Source organism: Salminus brasiliensis, chromosome 3 (genome assembly GCF_030463535.1).
Source record: "Salminus brasiliensis chromosome 3, fSalBra1.hap2, whole genome shotgun sequence".
Classification (NCBI taxonomy): Eukaryota; Metazoa; Chordata; class Actinopteri; order Characiformes; family Bryconidae; genus Salminus; species Salminus brasiliensis.
The window spans coordinates 40,417,083-40,434,105 of record NC_132880.1 but is presented as its reverse complement, the minus strand read 5'-3'; the positions used below and the strand labels follow the sequence as shown (position 1 = coordinate 40,434,105).

Here is a 17,023-nt window from a genome sequence, read left to right as displayed (position 1 = left end):
AACTGCGGCTTCTCCAAACGAGGCCGTAGAGAACCCACATTTGGTTCCACACAGATCCGTGTTTGCAGTAGAGAAGTTTACGGGTCTGAATAATCTTTAAAAAGTCTAAAATCACTCATGTCCAAATGTTTGCGGACACTCCTTCTAATTAATGCATTCAGCTACTTCCAAACGCACACACAGCTTGTCTAGTTCCTGTAGAGAAGTACTGCCAGTAGAATAGGACCATCTGGACCTATTGGGAACATGTCTAATGCCAGGTGTGGGGTAAATGGGTTTTAAAGCCCCCCCCCCCCTCCGCTTTGAGCTGGGAAGCAGTGGAACTGTGTTCTCTGGAATGATGGTTGGTGCCCCATCTAATATTTTTGGGATGAGTTGTGGAGTGAGGGATGAGGTGAGGCGGTGATCATTCAGATCACACCAAATTGGGAATAATTGGATGAATCAAGTGGGGTTGATTAGGGTAGCGTCTCATGTCTAGACGTAGATGGCCCACAGATCAGTGTTAGAGGCCACTGCCACATCAGGAGTAGAAGTGCTGGAGCCAGATTCACAAAAATATTCCTAAATTCAAGCTTAGATTAGTCACAGTCAGATCAGACATAAAAATAACTAGATGAATCTGGTCTTAGATCAGCCCTCAGTTGTTTTTAGTAGAGACTCACTGCCCCAACACACCTTAGCTTGATAATTGGCTAATTTGAACGAGGGAAGTTTTGTTATTTGTAATTATTCTTTGGAAAAGATGTGGCAGCCTAGTTTAATCATGTCTGGCGTGAAAAACTATGTCTGATTGCTACTGAGTTTTAAAAGTAAAAATGTATTTATTTCAAATAATCAAAAACATTTAACTGACAGCTTGCTGAATTAAAACATTAACATCTTGAGCCTTTGCTTCTGTAGCCATTATATTAGTTTCCTAAGTTATAATTTAATGATTCATACTTCCTACAATGAGTGGTTTAACAACACAGTCCTGATTCCCTTTTACATTCACTTAGAGCAGTTTTAGTATTTGCTGCACACACTGAAACACTTCAGTAGACGCAACGCAAATGTGAAGTAAAAAATTTATTTCTTTTTCATCGCTAGATTGTCATTCATCGTCAGTAATCCTGCATTTCCCCCAATGTTAACACTGAATACAACTCCGCTATAGAGAGACTTGACATAAGGAATAGTCACTGTGAGAAGTGTGGTGTTTAAGCATTAAGAAACAAGACCAGGGTTGGTGTTTTGTTTTTTTTTTTTATGTATTTTTCCTGATAGTTTCAGTAATTTCCTTCAGAATTAAACAAACCAATTAAATGCTTTAACAGTTACATACAATTCTATTCAAACTCAGTAATGGGCACTGTAATAAAAGGACAGAAACAGCACTATGGCTGCGTTTACCCAACATTACTATTGAAACACATAATGAACACAACAAAATGTTCTGCATTTCTAATAAACCGTTAAAACAAAAACAAAACTATTTACATTGATCACTCACAATATTGACTACACACTATTTAGGAATCATTTCAATTTGATGTACGTGCCACAAGCTCCAAAAGAGTGGAAGCAAGCTTTTCAAGACTGGAGGGGGGTGCCGCCCCCTGAGGAGGCGGTGGAGACGATGATGGGTGAAATGGATCATAGAGTTCTACATCAGGATCACGGTCACGCTGGTATTGTGGCCTGTGCGCTCGACTCTCACCATACCCCTTATCTTCTTCTGTTAGAGACCTGGTCTTCCAACAGCTCTCTGAAAAGATAATATTCATTATTATTATTATTATGATTATTATTATTATTTTAAATAAAATCTTGTAATTTTACCTTTGGAAGACATAGAATTGCTCATCAGCCTACCTTGGTAAGCTCTTCTATCACCATCTGGATGATAATCCTTAAAATCATCAGACGGCTCAGCTGATAGTTCTCTTTTTACATCATATTCAAATTCACGTCGAGAGTCAAAGTTACTGTGAAAGCGCCTGTAGTCCCCCTCGCCATATCTTCCCTCTGCTGCTCTTCCTGAATATTCTTCATAACCTCGCTTTTCTTCAGCACCCCTGGTATGTTGAATGTTTTGAAAGCTTCTTGGATTATCTTCAACGCGTCCTGCTCTGGAGCTCTCTTCAAAACCGCTGGCCTGCTGGTAAGTTGAAGTGTTTCCTTCAAAATTTCCTGCACGCTGAAAATCCCTGGAGTTTTCCTGAAACCCTCTTTCCTGTTGGAAGGACTTATGTTCAGCCTCAAAATGTCCACTACGATGAAAATCTCTTGGGTTGTCCCCAAACCCTCTTGACTGTTGGAAATCTGCAGGAGTGTTTTCAAAATGTCTTAATTCTTGAAAATCTGTGGAGCGTTTCTCATATCTTGCAGACTCCTGATAAGAGTCTTTTTCATATCCCCTCATGTCCTGAACGTGTCTGTGGTCTTTGACATATCTTGTGTTCTGAAAATCTCCGGAATTCTCTTCTGGCCGCCACGTATCTTGCAGACCTGTGGAATCATTTGTGAAAGTTTTTCGCTCTTGAAAGTCTCTATGGTCACGTACATATCTTGTGGTCTCCTGAAAGCCATGTTCATCTAAATTTCTTGTCTCATGCATATTCCTGCGCTGATCCATCCATGTGTCACTCCTGGTGCTGTAATCCCTGACCATTGGAGAGACCTGGGTTTTGTTGGAGGAGTTAAGTGACATTTAGAATACAGAAGATAAGACTTATTTTGGAGAAGTCAAAAGACAGAGATTCAGTTCAAACCTCGACACGCTGAGATTTATTAGCATGAAACTCCTTTAGAACAGCGCATAACTTTTCCTTCAAGAAGGTAGCCTCTTCCGCAGTGTCAATTTTGACCTCATTCTACAATCAAACAAAACATGTTAGGAAAAACACAATACAAACAATTACACTATGTTTGCATAATCGCCTATACTTACCAGCACATCCAAAACATTTTCTGTATTTACAGCGGGATGCCTCACACCGGAATCCAGTCTCTCTTCAAGGGCCTTTCAACAATAATTAAAAATATATATATTTTAAGACATTGAGACCAAAAATAACAGTTTGGCACCCATGGTCCCTTGTCATTTTGAGAAGTAATAACTACAGCCTTTGTAGCTAATCAAACATAAAACACATTATATACACACAATAGAATTTGTCCAAGACCCTGAAATGGAAATCAGACCTGAGGCGTGTCAAATTGTAATTGGGATCATCAGTTAAATCATGTTTCTAATCTTCTATTTTGATCCCCATAAAGCAGGGACTCCGAGCCAATTCAAGAAGGTGGTGCACTGTTCCACTGTGCAGCGTTGCTTGTATAAACAATCTTCATGGAGGAGTCGGAAGGAAAAAAAAACTTTTTTTCAACCTGGTTTTGTGAGTTTGAAGTATTATAGAGAAATCAAGTGAGTTTTGTAAACGAGGGATGTAAACTGTCAAATTAGAACTCTTTAGAAAACTTTGGCCATAATCAGCATACATGCATGTGGAGAAAAAAAAGGAATTTAATTTCATGAAAAGAACACCTTGCCAACAGTGAAGCATAGAGGTGGATCTATCATGCTTTGGGGTTGTTTTGCATGGGTGAAAGGAAAAATGGATTTCACTAAATATCAGCAAGGATGAGACTGGGTCTCATCCTAAGCAGCTGCATCACTGCCTGGTTTGGGACCTGCACAGCCTCTGACCGCAAGTCCCTCCAACGCATTGTGAGGACAGCTGAGAAGATCATCGGAGTCTCTCTCCCCTCCGTCATGGACATTTACACCACCCGCTGCATCCGCAAAGCAACCAGCATTGTGGATGACTCCACCCATCCTTCACACAGACTGTTCTCCCTCCTGCCATCAGGAAGAAGGTACCGCAGCATCCGGTCCAACACGACCAGACTCTGCAACAGCTTCTTCCCCCAAGCCATCAGACTCCTCAACACAACTCAACTCCTGAACTGATATCTTACTCTCTCTCTCTCCCCCTCTCTCCCTCTCTCTCTCTCTCTCTCTCTCTCTCTCTCTCTCTCTCTCTCTCTCTCTCTCTCTCTCTCTCTCTCTCCAACCATTTACCCCAGATAACATGGGAAGCATTTTTTGCACAAGCATTTGCACTAATAACTTTACTACCTCACTGGACTCTATTTATTGCACATTGCACAACTTGCACACTACAGTCATTATTTATTATCCTCTGTCTGTACTGTGTTGTGTTGTCTGTCCGCACTTGTTTGTTTGTGTTGCACTTGTGTCTTGTATGCACTGTCTATGTTGCACCATGGTCCTGGAGGAACGTTGTTTCGTTTCACTGTGTACTCTGTATGTAGTTGAAATGACAATAAACCCACTTGACTTGACTTGGATGCAAATGCCAAACTGCTAAAAGGCTAAAGATCAAATAAGCAAAGCTTAGCTTAGCATAACACGATCCTATAATCTGCATTTGTAGTTTATTAATGCTATTTAAATATCCTGTGGACTCACCTGAACTGGTCCTCTATTTTGGTTCTTTGTAGGAACCATGACGTCCATCACCCTGAAAGAAGGAAAAAAAAAAAAAGTATAAATGACTTACAGAAATTCAAATTTAATAAAAATATTTTAAAATTCCAGTCTCAGTTTGCTAACCTAATAAATGCCTAATGTTCTTGTCTATCACCATCCATGGGAAATGAACCTTACCTGTTCTGTGTAAGTGCGATCTCCAGTGGTGTGGCATCAGAAAACCTACTCTTCCTTTTTCTTTTAGCTGGGGCATGTTCCTGAGCATAATCTCCTGAACCACCTCTTTTGCCATAGCCTTGCATCTCAAAGGACCCAGCTCTTGCTTCTCTTCCCTCTTCATACTGCAGGCTTCTCCCCACTCTTTGCATCTCGTCCAGACCATGTCCTCTTCCACTATGAGATGCGTACACCTGACCCTGAATCTGTCGGTCCACCCGATAGTCCATTTCTGGCAGCTGAGCTGAACCACTCCTTTCTGGATCAGCAAACCTGCTTCTTGGAACACTGACGTGATACAGATCAGCACCAGAGTCCCACTCTCTTCTGGGATTCATTGCTGGGTAAAAATCATCCCGATGCTCATCATGATAAGACCTCCCTGGAATGACCCTGTCTGCATGTTGTCTTGCACCATCATCATCCTGTACAAAAGACCTTACACTACCGTCTCCTTTCAGATATGGTTGTTCATTTTGGCTTTCGTTTTCACAGGTTCTTTGCCTGCCATCATGAGAATACACATTTTCAGACTGGTCATTCTTTGGATAGGATCGCCAATTAGCTGTGTCGCCTCTAGAGCCATCATTCCGGTCATCCCCATAATAATGAGACGGCCTCCCAAACAAATCATCCCAAAAATCTGACGATCGTCTATATGCATCTTCAGCCAAAGAAAGCTGCCCTCTCTTGTCTTTCTCATGAGACATTTCATGGGTGTAAGAATTAGAGCCTTCTGGTTTTCTGTGGCCTGCAGGGACAAAATAAGAGAGTCAATAAACTGCCTTTTCAAGACTAAAAAAATATACACTATAGAATATGATTACAATCACATTTAAAACACAAATGCTCAGAACCGTGGTTTTCACCTGTGGAGGCCCTACTTACATAAACAAACTACTTTTAATATGACAATGTTAGTAACAATTGTTTGCTAAATGTATGCAGGTTGAGTTGTTAAATGGTCAGACAAGCTGACATCGGAAGCTGTTAAGTGTTTACGTGTGTTTACGTGCACAGCAGTAATACAATATTTCTTGGCAGTCACTTGATTATTCCTGTGTTTGTGTAGACTGCATACTCCAATTTCATAACTTGGATTCAAGAGGAAAAAAGCAGTACTGCAGGTAATGTACATGTTCAGAAGTTAAACTGCATAAAGAGGAATGTTCTTGAAAACAGTGAAAACCAAAACAAATCAGTGCAACAACTGTGAAACGGTAGCAATTGACCACATTCATGCAATCTGGAGGGATATAAAACACTGATCAAAAAAGGGGCCGTTAATAATAAAAGTAGTTTAAATATTGTTAAGCAATGACAAAGTGCACATTGTATATTTGTTTAAAAAAAATAGACAATAAAGGGTGAAAACTGAGACATTATCAGATTAATGGTGTTTTTAAAAGTATTGGAAAGATTACCAAAATTTGATTTTCTGCAGTTATCTGATTATGTGCATGTAAATGCACTCACTGACATCAAGTCATGACAAGATTAATTTGAAAAATATTTATGTCAAATACACTTGAATGAAATTCTAAAGACTACATTAAATACTGTTTTATATTTGCTTGTATTTTAAACAATCAGATTAGTTTAAACCACAGGAGTTATGGTTGTTTGTGGGATGCAAAAGGTTGAGAACTCCTGGCTTAGAATACACTTCTTACCTTGTTTTCCTTTCTTCACCTTTTTCCCCTGGTATGATTGGCCCCCATCTGATCGGTTGAGTGGCTTTAAAAAAACAAAACAAAAAAAGTCAAAATTTATATGAATTCAGTTGTTTGTATAATTTAGTACGAAATGTAAACACCAGGGCATGCCTAATTATGTACATTTGTTAATTTTTTAAATCAATAAAAATATAAATATTTAAGTTTTTACACTTGGACAGACTCCCTTTTTACAATATAGAATACCAAAGATGCAGAGAGACTGCGGTGCTGTAATATTGCGCCATATGTAGTTGAATGATAAATCCGATTGGAATTTTGCATAGCTAGAGAGCAGCAAAAATATAAGTATATTAAAGATGAATGAACTGAATAGATAGCAAAGCTCAATAGACTAACACAAATCTTGTTTTAGACAAGTTATTTCAATGCATTATCATCAGTTCCTACAGAAATGGATTATGGATCCAGACATACAACTCCAGACTTAAAATTGTTCAGACCAGAGCAAACTAACTAAACACCCATCATTAAACCCTTAGAATTAACAAAAGGCATGCTATTTAAACACTAAATAAGGAAACAAATGTAAACCTACATTTAAAATAATTTGGCCCAGCCCTACTCTACATATGTATCTCTCGATGATCTATCAGCATCCAGTTACTTCCAGCTGTGATTATACAAATGAGATCCATAGATGCACGTTTGGCTGTTAACGAATAATACATTAGCGTTTTGCTAATTATCGTCGCACACAGTGATAATGTACAAGTACTTCACTTTTTTTTGTTTGCTGAAAAACTCAGACCTTCCGAGTCCCCTCTGCCTTTCCACATTTTGCACATTCTCTGATCTAAACACTACTAGAGCAAATACATGGAACCATCTGTTAGCCTTCAAAATCTGGCTTGAAAAATCAGTGTGCTAGACTATTCACTGGCCTTCATCAGACACTGTTGGTCTGCATTAAGTTTAGATGTTCACACAATCATGTGAACACATTTCAGAGAGAAAAAAAGCAGAGTTAAGCAATAATGTGGGTCTACACTATTAATCTACATTACTGCATGGTTTAAAGTTTTCACTGGCCCAACACACTTGATCCAGCTCCTGAAAGGTTCAATAAACGGTCGATAAGCTTGATCAGGTGTATTCGGGCAAGGAATGTTTGAAACCATGCTGTGGGTCACCAAACATGAAATGGCTTTAATAATTTGACATTACGAGTACATACCACTGGAGTACCCCATCCATCCTGCTTCTCCACAATCGCAGCTTTAGCCCTTGCAACAAGTCCAGGTTGTTTTTGTGCCATGCCATTATTTTGGTTCAACAAGTCTGGCCTCTTTAGTTGCTGCGCACAGTTGTGTTACAAGACCCGTTACTACCACTTTGGGTAAATTAGCGATGATTTTGCGATCGGTTATTGTACAATACAAGAACTGCAGAAAGAAAATACTTCAATCTTACCAGGTACTTCTGACGGTGCTTGCGGCTCACAATATGAGATACCATTGTACTCATCACCATCCCAACAGAACACATTGTACACCTGTATTTTAAATAGGCTTTGCCATCTGAGATAAAATCCTCCTCTTGTACCAAGGAATCCAGTCCTAGAATAACATAAGATGGGAGTCATGCGACTGTTACCAGGATTATTCAGGAAAACACCTTTGACAAAACACTTGCTGTATTGAATTATTTATATTTAAACATTCCATTTGTGTATTACAACACATGATGAATCACATTTTACGATGCGGTCATACCAATAATGGGCTCATCAAGTTGCAGGTACTCCAGGTATTGTTTGAAATCAGTCCATTTCGGCAGTGGCTGCGGTTTAGGGATGACGCCTATTGAATTTCATAAAACAGGTCAGAAAAAAACCATCACAGCTTTACTGTGGATTATACAGGAATATCCACACATGCTAGAGGAATTAACATCTGTAACATGTACATTAAGTTTCCACATCAAAACAATCCTACCAGCATTTTATTGTGAAAGCTGAAGGATTTATACAGACGTTGACAAAAAAAAAAAACCCTAAAATGTCCACATGCCAAATCAATGCCCATTTTCAGTCTGGAAGAGAGGGTGCCTGTTATTTCATCAAGAGCAAACACTAATGGCTGCAACACGCTGCATAAGAAAACAGACGTGTGCATGACATAACTGAACCACAGTGTCTCTGCAGTGCCTCCCAGCACATGTACAGCCAGTCATTTTGGTCCAGATGATGTTTCTCACAAAGAATTCCAAGATTCTTTTTAAGGGTCCAGGCAGGCCAAGCAAGTCAGCCTGACAGCTGCCCAGCTGATGCTGAACATCTGTGACTGACCGTTGCCCATAGTTCTTCAGGTTCTGTACTGTTGGTACTAGTAAATCAGCACTTGCTCAGCCGCCTGAGCATGCTGAATCGGTGCTGGCTTCTGCACAAGAGAAAAGAAAGTGAGCAAGGCTCAGGCTCAGCTAGCTTGTAGTCCTTCCATTAATGCTGGGTCTTCCAGTTTTCAGACATTCCAGACTTCTACCACCTTCTGGTATGGAGTATTTTCTTTCGTGCAGGTGCAGAATGGATGTGCATGCTAGCAATCAGTGCAGTTCTTTACCATTGGTTTGTTGAGATCCAACAGATGCATCTCTTTCAGCGGTTGATGAACAATAGGTTTGTCTTGAAGGCATATCCCAGAATTTTAGGAGGAAAGGCTGGAATAACCTCATTCCTAAAAGAATTGGACTCTCTGATAGTTCTGAAATGCTCAGAAATCAGAGCAGCCAATATCTTCCAGAAAAATCAAACTTGCTAGTTCCAGGATTACGATTCTGAACCAACGTGTTTTGAATTGGCTTGATGAATTTGATTTATATTCTTTTAATTGTATCTGTGGGTAGTATAATACTTATAGAACCCGTATATAAATGCCAATGTCCAGCATTTATATGCTTCAGGACTTAAATATTTCCAAGTAAATTACACTGGCCAAGTCCAGTGCTGTCACAGCAATGTGGGGTCCATTGGTCCATTAGAGCAGAACCAAAAAGATGGCTTTATTCCGCTCACTGTTGATACAGTGAAACATCGGCCAGTCAAAGGGTATTTGGTAGGACTCGAATAACTGAAAAGGAAAACGGTGTCCTGGGGAATCATGTTTTTCTCATGTCAAAAGAAGATTGAAAGCTGAAAAACATATTACATTTACGGCATTTAGCTGACGCTCTTATCCAGAGCGACTTACATGGTTACTGGTATTACAGAGGTGGGCCAATGTAGTGTTAGGAGTCTTGCCCAAGGACTCTTATTGGTGTAGCGCAGCATGGCCACCCAGACTGGGAATCGAACCCCAGTCTCCCACATGGTGTGGTAGCTCACTGGTAGGTAGTGGTGTTATCTGTTGCGCCACACCAACCACATATGGTTTACAGCACCACTTAAGTGATGAGCTCAGAACTTACACATCTCCCACCTACTTAGACTGACTGCAGTCTTTGTGTGTGGGGTGTAACATTTTAAAAGCGTATAATTAAATTTCCCTGATCAATAATTTGTAATTATAAATATTTTATTATATACATTTTATTTTTTTTAAAAGTTCTTAAATTGCTGTACTTTACTCAAATCCTTGCTCTTCAGAGCTGCAGTTTAAGAGAAAGAACGATTCAGATCTCTACCCATGCAGTGATGACTGCAATGATCAGTCGCTGCTGACAATGACGATTTCAACTGTCAACGTAAGTAAAAGTGCTTCATAACGTGCATACAATACATGTGGTCATTGTATGCAACAGATAGCACGGCTACTGTTTCACTGCACCACTGAAGAGTCACTTGTCATCACTTGTTACACAGACTGAACAGTGGTGAGTGACGGTGCAGTAACACGTCAGAAGTTAGGGAACACGTCAGAAGGCATATGTAAACAATTGTTACCTGCAGCCCTGTCTATTTTATGTCTACTATTGTTTTTTTGTTTTTTTTAGTAATATTATTTCATTAGTATTTTCATTTTTGGCCATTTTAAACGCAATACAACCAGTAGCCAAGCGGTGACTAGTGGTGGAAATGACTAAAGAAGTCTTTACACAAAAAGTATGTGTAATTACTTACCGTTAGCAGCTAGAACCTCCTCCTTCTTTGTAGAGTTAATACCAAAAAGTGCAGAAAAACAGGAACAGATGAGAACACGGGAAACAAATCATATCTGCCAACAGTTTCTTTCAAACACAAAAACAGAAAGGTTAAACGCAACACTTACATCAGTGTCCTTTTAAACCAAAAAGTGCCTTTTTTACCCTGGTAGTACTAGCGACAGCAGAGAGAGAGAATCAGCTTCAACTCCTCTGCAGTTTCAAGTCAGTGTTTGCCGGAAGAGAATCCATGAGGACATCAGAAGTAGAATCCATCCTGTATTTTTGCAGAAAGGAAGTCTTCTTGTGGAGAGAAGATAAAAGGAATGAAGCTGATTCCAAAGTATTTCTAATAAAACAAGTACAATCATAACATCAGATCGATAATTCCTTGATCCAGAAACTTGCAAAGATCTGTACGGACAAATAGAACAGTGACCGTTCAGTGTGAATAAGAACTCTGAGAACAATGAGAGTTAATGAAATCTGTGGGGTGAGCACCCAACAGCAGGAATGTCTTGCGTTCAAGACCACCTCTTGAAAGAAAGTACCGGAAATGGAGCCAAAACTGGACCCATAATACAAACCAAGCAGTCTGTCTGAAAGCTGTGGTAAACACCACCAACAGAAAACAATCACCAAAAAAAAAAAAGCACTGAATGCAGTAAATGTTGTGTCAGACTTGAACCATATTTTTAAAGCACACAGAAGTGACTTCCGTTCAGTCCTTTGACACACATTACTGCATCTGGCTTTAAATATGTGCCTTACACTTGCACAATAACAGCAAGTCCACTGTGCACTGAAAGAGATATTCTCTTCCAATGACTTTCAATTATTAAGATCCGAAAATAACAACGAGAGTCACAATACATAACCCAGTGGGTTCACCAGATACAAAAAAAAAAAAGGAATGGAAGTGTGTGTGTGTGTCTCACAAAAAAAAAGAAACAACCACACACACAAAACACCATAAAAAACAGTGTTTTATATGCAGGTGTAAAGCACTTTGTGTAATGTGAAGAACTAAAGCGTATACTAAGAAGTTGTCTGGACGTGAAGGAATGAGACATACGAGTAAAGCCTTCAGTGACATACAGAAGGCTGCATGCCCCTGGAGAACTGTTGAAGAGGCAGGTCTGTAGATTTCTCATGTTACTCCATCACTATTGCGGCAGTATCCAAGAAATTCAACTTTGGATATCACAAAAATTCTTCGGGCTCCTGAAAGGCACAGCAGTCTACTTGTTACCCTTTTTCTTTAAAAGATTGTTGGCAGTCCAAAAGAATGCAATTGGCCTCGCTCTTCCTGGGTCAGGTGGAGGGCACTCAATCTGCCCCCTCTAGCAATACAAGCAAACACAGGCTGGTGGGAAAGACTTGGCAGTGTGTGTTCTCCATTTGTTCAGAGCTGTCAAGAGACTGCTTGAGGGATTGGATGCGTTGAGCTGTTGATGAGATGCCGATGTGAAAGAGGGAAAAAAGATGGTATCTGAGGAAAAATGTGCCAACAATAGCCCTCATCCTCCCAGGTTGATGGCATTGTGTAGGACACATGACAACACAGCTAGTGGGTGGAATTGGTTATGACTTCGGGGAGAAAAATTGGTTAATGCACCAAAAGCATGCTTCATATCACAGTGGCAAAACTAACAGGCAATGTGCGACCTGTAGCACTGTGAATTTAAGGTGAACGCCCACTAACATTTACAAATAATTACACATTTGTCATTAACGTCAAGGAGTCAGTAATAAGTAACACAAGTAGTCATACGGTAACAATATGGTAAAAATACTAGATCAAGATACATATTAATAATCACTACTCTAAATACACTACAGCTACTCAGATACTCTCACATACTGAGTACAGTGATATTTACTCAACATCTCCTGAGTGTTAATTACACTGTTTGTAATGAAAGCTGCAGTTGATCAGTGTTTATTAATTACTAACTATCCTCACTTTTCTTAGAAAAGCAAATTAAGTCTCACAATGCGACAAAATATCGTTATAACGCCCAGCTCCAAGTAGTCAGCATTTCCAGCTACACACCTGGAAGTGTATAGATCCAACTTGACAAAATGCTTACCTTCAAATGCTGTGGGGTGGTCAGGTGGACCTTATATTGAGTGTCCCCTCTTATCTTTCTGTTACATACCTGAAAAATGAATGGATGGATTTACATGCACATTCACCTCACCATCATCATCATGACCATCATCATGACCATCATCATGACTGAATATGTTTGAATGAGGGCTTGATACAGCTCTGCTAAAACACACTGAACAGCTGCACAACAGTCAAGGCTTTGAATGAGAAAATCTTTGGATGTTCTACTAACCAATGCTTTTTATTTTTAGTGGAAAATACTTACCAGGCAGTCGATGAAGGTGTTCGACTCTTCATCGTCGTCGTAAACAGTCAGTAGGTCAGTCATTGCCCACCTGCTAACAAAGCTAGTAGTTAGATAGCTAGCTAGCATGTTGCTACATACAAGCTGAGTGTGTTTGATTGTAGCTATTTGTCAGTTTAGTTAGCTAGTTAGCTGTATGCTTCAGTTGAAGAGAGAAGCATATAGCTAGCTATAATGAATCACAACACTCTGACCAATGTCTAGGCAGACATGTTGGCTAGCTAGCTCGCTAACATTTACACAAACAACGCCATAGCCGAGAAACAGGCAGTGCTAGCTACCTAGCTAATAGCTAACAGCTCAATTAACGTTAGCTTGTTAGCTAGCTAATGTGTTCGTCCGAGAGAAATATCCTAGCACTATTTACTAGTGGGATTTGAACTCACCTGTAGTTTGGAGAAACTGTACTAATAATCTAATAATCAAAAGCACAGCTTTCTCTTCTCCTGTGAGGCTCCTGTTTATTGTGCTAACGCGCTCACGCTAGTCGCCAGGTTACTTCCTCTGTGGTTGGCCTTCAGTAAAGGGCAGCAGAGAGCAGAGAGCAGAGAGCACCACCAAGCGTAAAGGCGGAGAAACATCAGCACAAGATGAGCAGAGTCCGGACCTACCTAAGAGAAATCTCCCAAAGAGCATTAAGAGAAACAGTAAGATGTTCATAAGAATTTTCTGAAATGCAATTCTTAAAATATATGCATATTTTATACTGAATGCATATATTAAATTAATAATAATAATAATAATTAGACATTCTTTGTCATTTTCTTATGATGCCATTGTACAGAGCCTTGAATGCTGCATTGCGAGGCTATTGTAATATAAAGAGCATATTGCTGTTATTCCAGTGAAAAACTTGTATCTCCATGCCTGCCTGTTATTAGCTACTTTTCTTTTGACCCCTGTAGCTGCTCTGTGTAAATAAATAGGGATGAATGGACCAATAGAAATGTTCCAAAATGACAAAATGAAAAGTTTTTTTTTCCTTCTCCTTTAAAGATGCTGTTTTGGAGATACATGTTTTTCATTGGACAGCGACAATATATAACTCTTAGGAGACATAAAAAAAGAAAACATAATCATAAAACATATTTTGAAAAATAACTATATATCCATAATAACTACAGATTATCTAACGTATAGATTTTGAAGTATTATACACATATTTAAATAAATAATGTGCCGTGTTTTGCTGGAGCTGAATGCTTTCTTTAGTTAAAGCTGCACTAAGCAAGATCAGTTAGGGCATGGGTCGATGAGTGTGGTGTGGAGAAATTTGACTGGCCCTTGATGAGACCTGACCTCAACCCCATCCACCTTCTTTGGGATAAACTAGAACAGAGATTGAGAGATGCTCAGCATCAGCACCCAACATCACAAATGCTCTTCTGGATGAAAGGCAAAACGTCCCACAGACGCACTCCAGAATCTTGCAGAAATCCTTCCCAGAAGAGTGGAAGCTCTTACGGCCGCGAAGGGAGGACCAACTCCATATTAACTTAAACTTTTCTCCATATAGTAAAAGTGTGGCATGTTTAATTATGAATTACCGTCAACTATTTTTGGTACATAACCATTTCTAAATTTCTTTCTTGAGAAAAGCCATTTATATTTATAGTCCCTATCCAACACCTTGTGTATCCAGTCAGTCCGTCATTAAATCAGGTGAACTGATGGTGGAACTGAACAAATCTGTACAGTTGCTGGAGTTCACAGAGAAATCAGTGCCCAAGCCTGTGCTCTTGTAACTGCATTCTTCCAGCGTTTTGTGTTTATTATAATGTTATATGTTGTTTTCTTAGCCTAAAATATATTAACTTTACTGATAAACAACTTTTCACAGAACTGGTACTGGTGAATAGTCAGCTGTCAGCTGTCAGCTGTCGAGACAGAAGACTGCAGTGGGAAAATAGGCAACCCAGTTATTTACGATGCCTCCAGGGGTCAGTGTAATTCTGAAAATCTACATTTAACCAAATATTTAAGCAACTGTTTCTGGCTGGATCCTGGACGTCTGCACCATATGGATGGTGACAAACCCTCCAACAGAGTCTTCAGGACTTCTTAATGACTTGATCATGATTTGTCCGCTTGTACTCATCTATGTTGTTGCCGTCCCCTTCTCTTTTGCCCCCACCTTTCCAAGCATAACTCTAAAATCTTTGTTTTCATTTATGCAATATGAGTCAGTTTGGTTATCTGGGCTTTGAGTGAGAGGTGGAGCTTACTTGAATTGATGATCCACTTGTTTCCTATGCAGTCCAACTTTAGATATTATCACATCTTATTCCACAGCTGAGATCACAGCAACTACATGCTTCCACAGTTCTATGAAAATGTAAATATTTTTATTGCCTGTTATTACAGAAAGGGCTTTAGGGTGTGTTTGTAGAAAGTCAAATTAAATCAAATGTATTTGTAAAGCACTTTTTACACTTTTTACTTTTTACTTTTTACACAAAGCAGCTTTACAGAAATCCAGTCAATCCATCAATAGCACTTGAAGCATAAAACTAAACATCCCTGTCATGTAGTCCATGGTCCAAGTCTCTGTAGTCGGTCCCAGTCCAAGCTCTGATTGCATTCATGGATTACAGAGATTGTCGTCGCTGTCCAATGAAAAACATGCATCTCCAAAATGGTAACTTTACAGCAGAAGGCAAACTCGTTCTTAACTTGAATGGAAGTAAATTATAAAACAAGTAACAGCACATTTCTATTGGTCTGTTCATCCAGAATTATTTACACAGTGTACAGAGCAGCTACAGAGTTCAAACCACGGAGAAAACTATAAACTGACAAAAATAGTTCCATGTTTTTCATTGGACAGCAGTGATATGAACATTATCAGAGTGGGCCAATCTGACTATAACAGCCAGAAGGTAACACAGACACGGGAGCACCCTGAAACCCTGGCTCCCATCTGCACCACTGTCCACAAACCTGAACCTGTTCTGTTTAGTATCTTGATCCATTGAATGGGTCCCCAAAAAGAACACGGGGGACAAATTACATGGGTTTCCTCTATAAAACTACTGCCTGCAAAATAACATGAGATTTTCCTCTTTGAATTAGAACAAAATATTAGACATATAGATAGACTTAAAGGAAGCTTAACTGCATGATCCACTCTGCCCTGGAGATGGCGTCAAAATGCTATTCGAGCAGCATTCCACTCAGTAATAACTTCCCTAGTCCATTGGACAATTTTTCAGGGGAGCTGAATGTTGTGCATCTGTGATTGGAAATATTTGAATGGAAACTGACCATTATATAGCACTTTATTTTAAACTCAGCTACAAAATACAGATGGATAAAATATATATTGTAATATAATATCCCCCCCAAAAATATTTTAACATAATTAAAAAAAAATTTTTTTTTATTTTTTTTTAACTATTATGGGCAAACCCGTGTCATTTATCCCCCAGTAGATTTCACAATTTACAGTAAATTAAGAATAGGAGTGAAAGTTGAACAAAATGCTCAGCAGAAATGATGTTTGACTTAAGTCAAGACTTAAATTACATTGTTCAGCCTTTCCTTGTTATTGTTTGCAGAATAGATGGATCAGGAGCAGGACGTTTCTTACATGTTGAGGCAGAATTGAAAGAATGTGAATAAATGAATATAAGCTTCATCTAATCTTAACAGGCAACGGCTGCAATTGACTCACATTCTGTAATCAGCATTGTAAGTAGGTACACTATTTCAGAACCACACCCAGTAAGCACATATTTTATGACAATATGGTTTATCTTTTCCACCATCACCTACAATGTATACATCCTTCTACATATAGGTTCCTCTGCAATATCACAATACATACATTATATTGCCACTATATTTGCTTCTACAAACATTTGCTCTGAGGAGCTCAGTGAATTCCAGTGTGGTGCCGTGATAGGATGCCACCTGAAATTTTCTCGCTACTAAATATTCCACAGTCAACTGTCAGTGTTATTATTACAAAGTGGAAGTGATTGGAAACGACAGCAACTCAGCCATGAAGTGGTAGGCGGAGCAGAGTCAGCGGCATCAGATTAGACCAAGAACAGAGAGCGTAGAGAGCTTCA

At 39.3% G+C, this 17,023-nt stretch overlaps 1 protein-coding gene across 5 annotated transcripts; it reads right to left on the bottom strand.

Moving 5' to 3' along the window:
- Positions 1 to 1,056: 1,056 nt before the first annotated feature.
- On the bottom strand, positions 1,057 to 13,460 carry LOC140552137 (uncharacterized). 5 transcript variants are annotated; one of them, XM_072676145.1, is made up of 14 exons: positions 13,337 to 13,460; positions 12,912 to 12,984; positions 12,624 to 12,692; positions 10,511 to 10,535; positions 8,169 to 8,255; positions 7,867 to 8,012; positions 7,631 to 7,750; positions 6,391 to 6,454; positions 4,679 to 5,468; positions 4,481 to 4,532; positions 2,936 to 3,007; positions 2,757 to 2,858; positions 1,825 to 2,665; positions 1,057 to 1,750 (listed from the first exon to the last, which is right to left on the bottom strand). In XM_072676145.1, exons 2-14 carry the CDS (start codon positions 12,972 to 12,974, stop codon positions 1,527 to 1,529), a joined length of 2,655 nt encoding a protein of 884 aa, XP_072532246.1. In that variant the 5' UTR covers positions 12,975 to 12,984; positions 13,337 to 13,460; the 3' UTR covers positions 1,057 to 1,526. The 5 variants fall into 5 exon arrangements, with proteins under 5 accessions (XP_072532246.1, XP_072532245.1, XP_072532247.1 ...); XM_072676144.1 differs by having other exon boundaries at positions 12,912 to 12,981; XM_072676146.1 differs by having other exon boundaries at positions 1,858 to 2,665; positions 12,912 to 12,981.
- Positions 13,461 to 17,023: the final 3,563 nt, after the last annotated feature.

Excerpts from the sequence above, each read along its gene's own strand:
- LOC140552137 (XM_072676145.1), bottom strand. The coding sequence starts at position 12,974 with ATGACTGACCTACTGACTGTTTACGACGACGATGAAGAGTCGAACACC. Across the intron at positions 5,469-6,390 it reads GGTGAAGAAAGGAAAACAAG|GCCACAGAAAACCAGAAGGC; the intron begins GTAAGAAGTGTA and ends TTGTCCCTGCAG. Across the intron at positions 2,666-2,756 it reads ATAAATCTCAGCGTGTCGAG|GTCTCTCCAATGGTCAGGGA; the intron begins GTTTGAACTGAA and ends AACAAAACCCAG.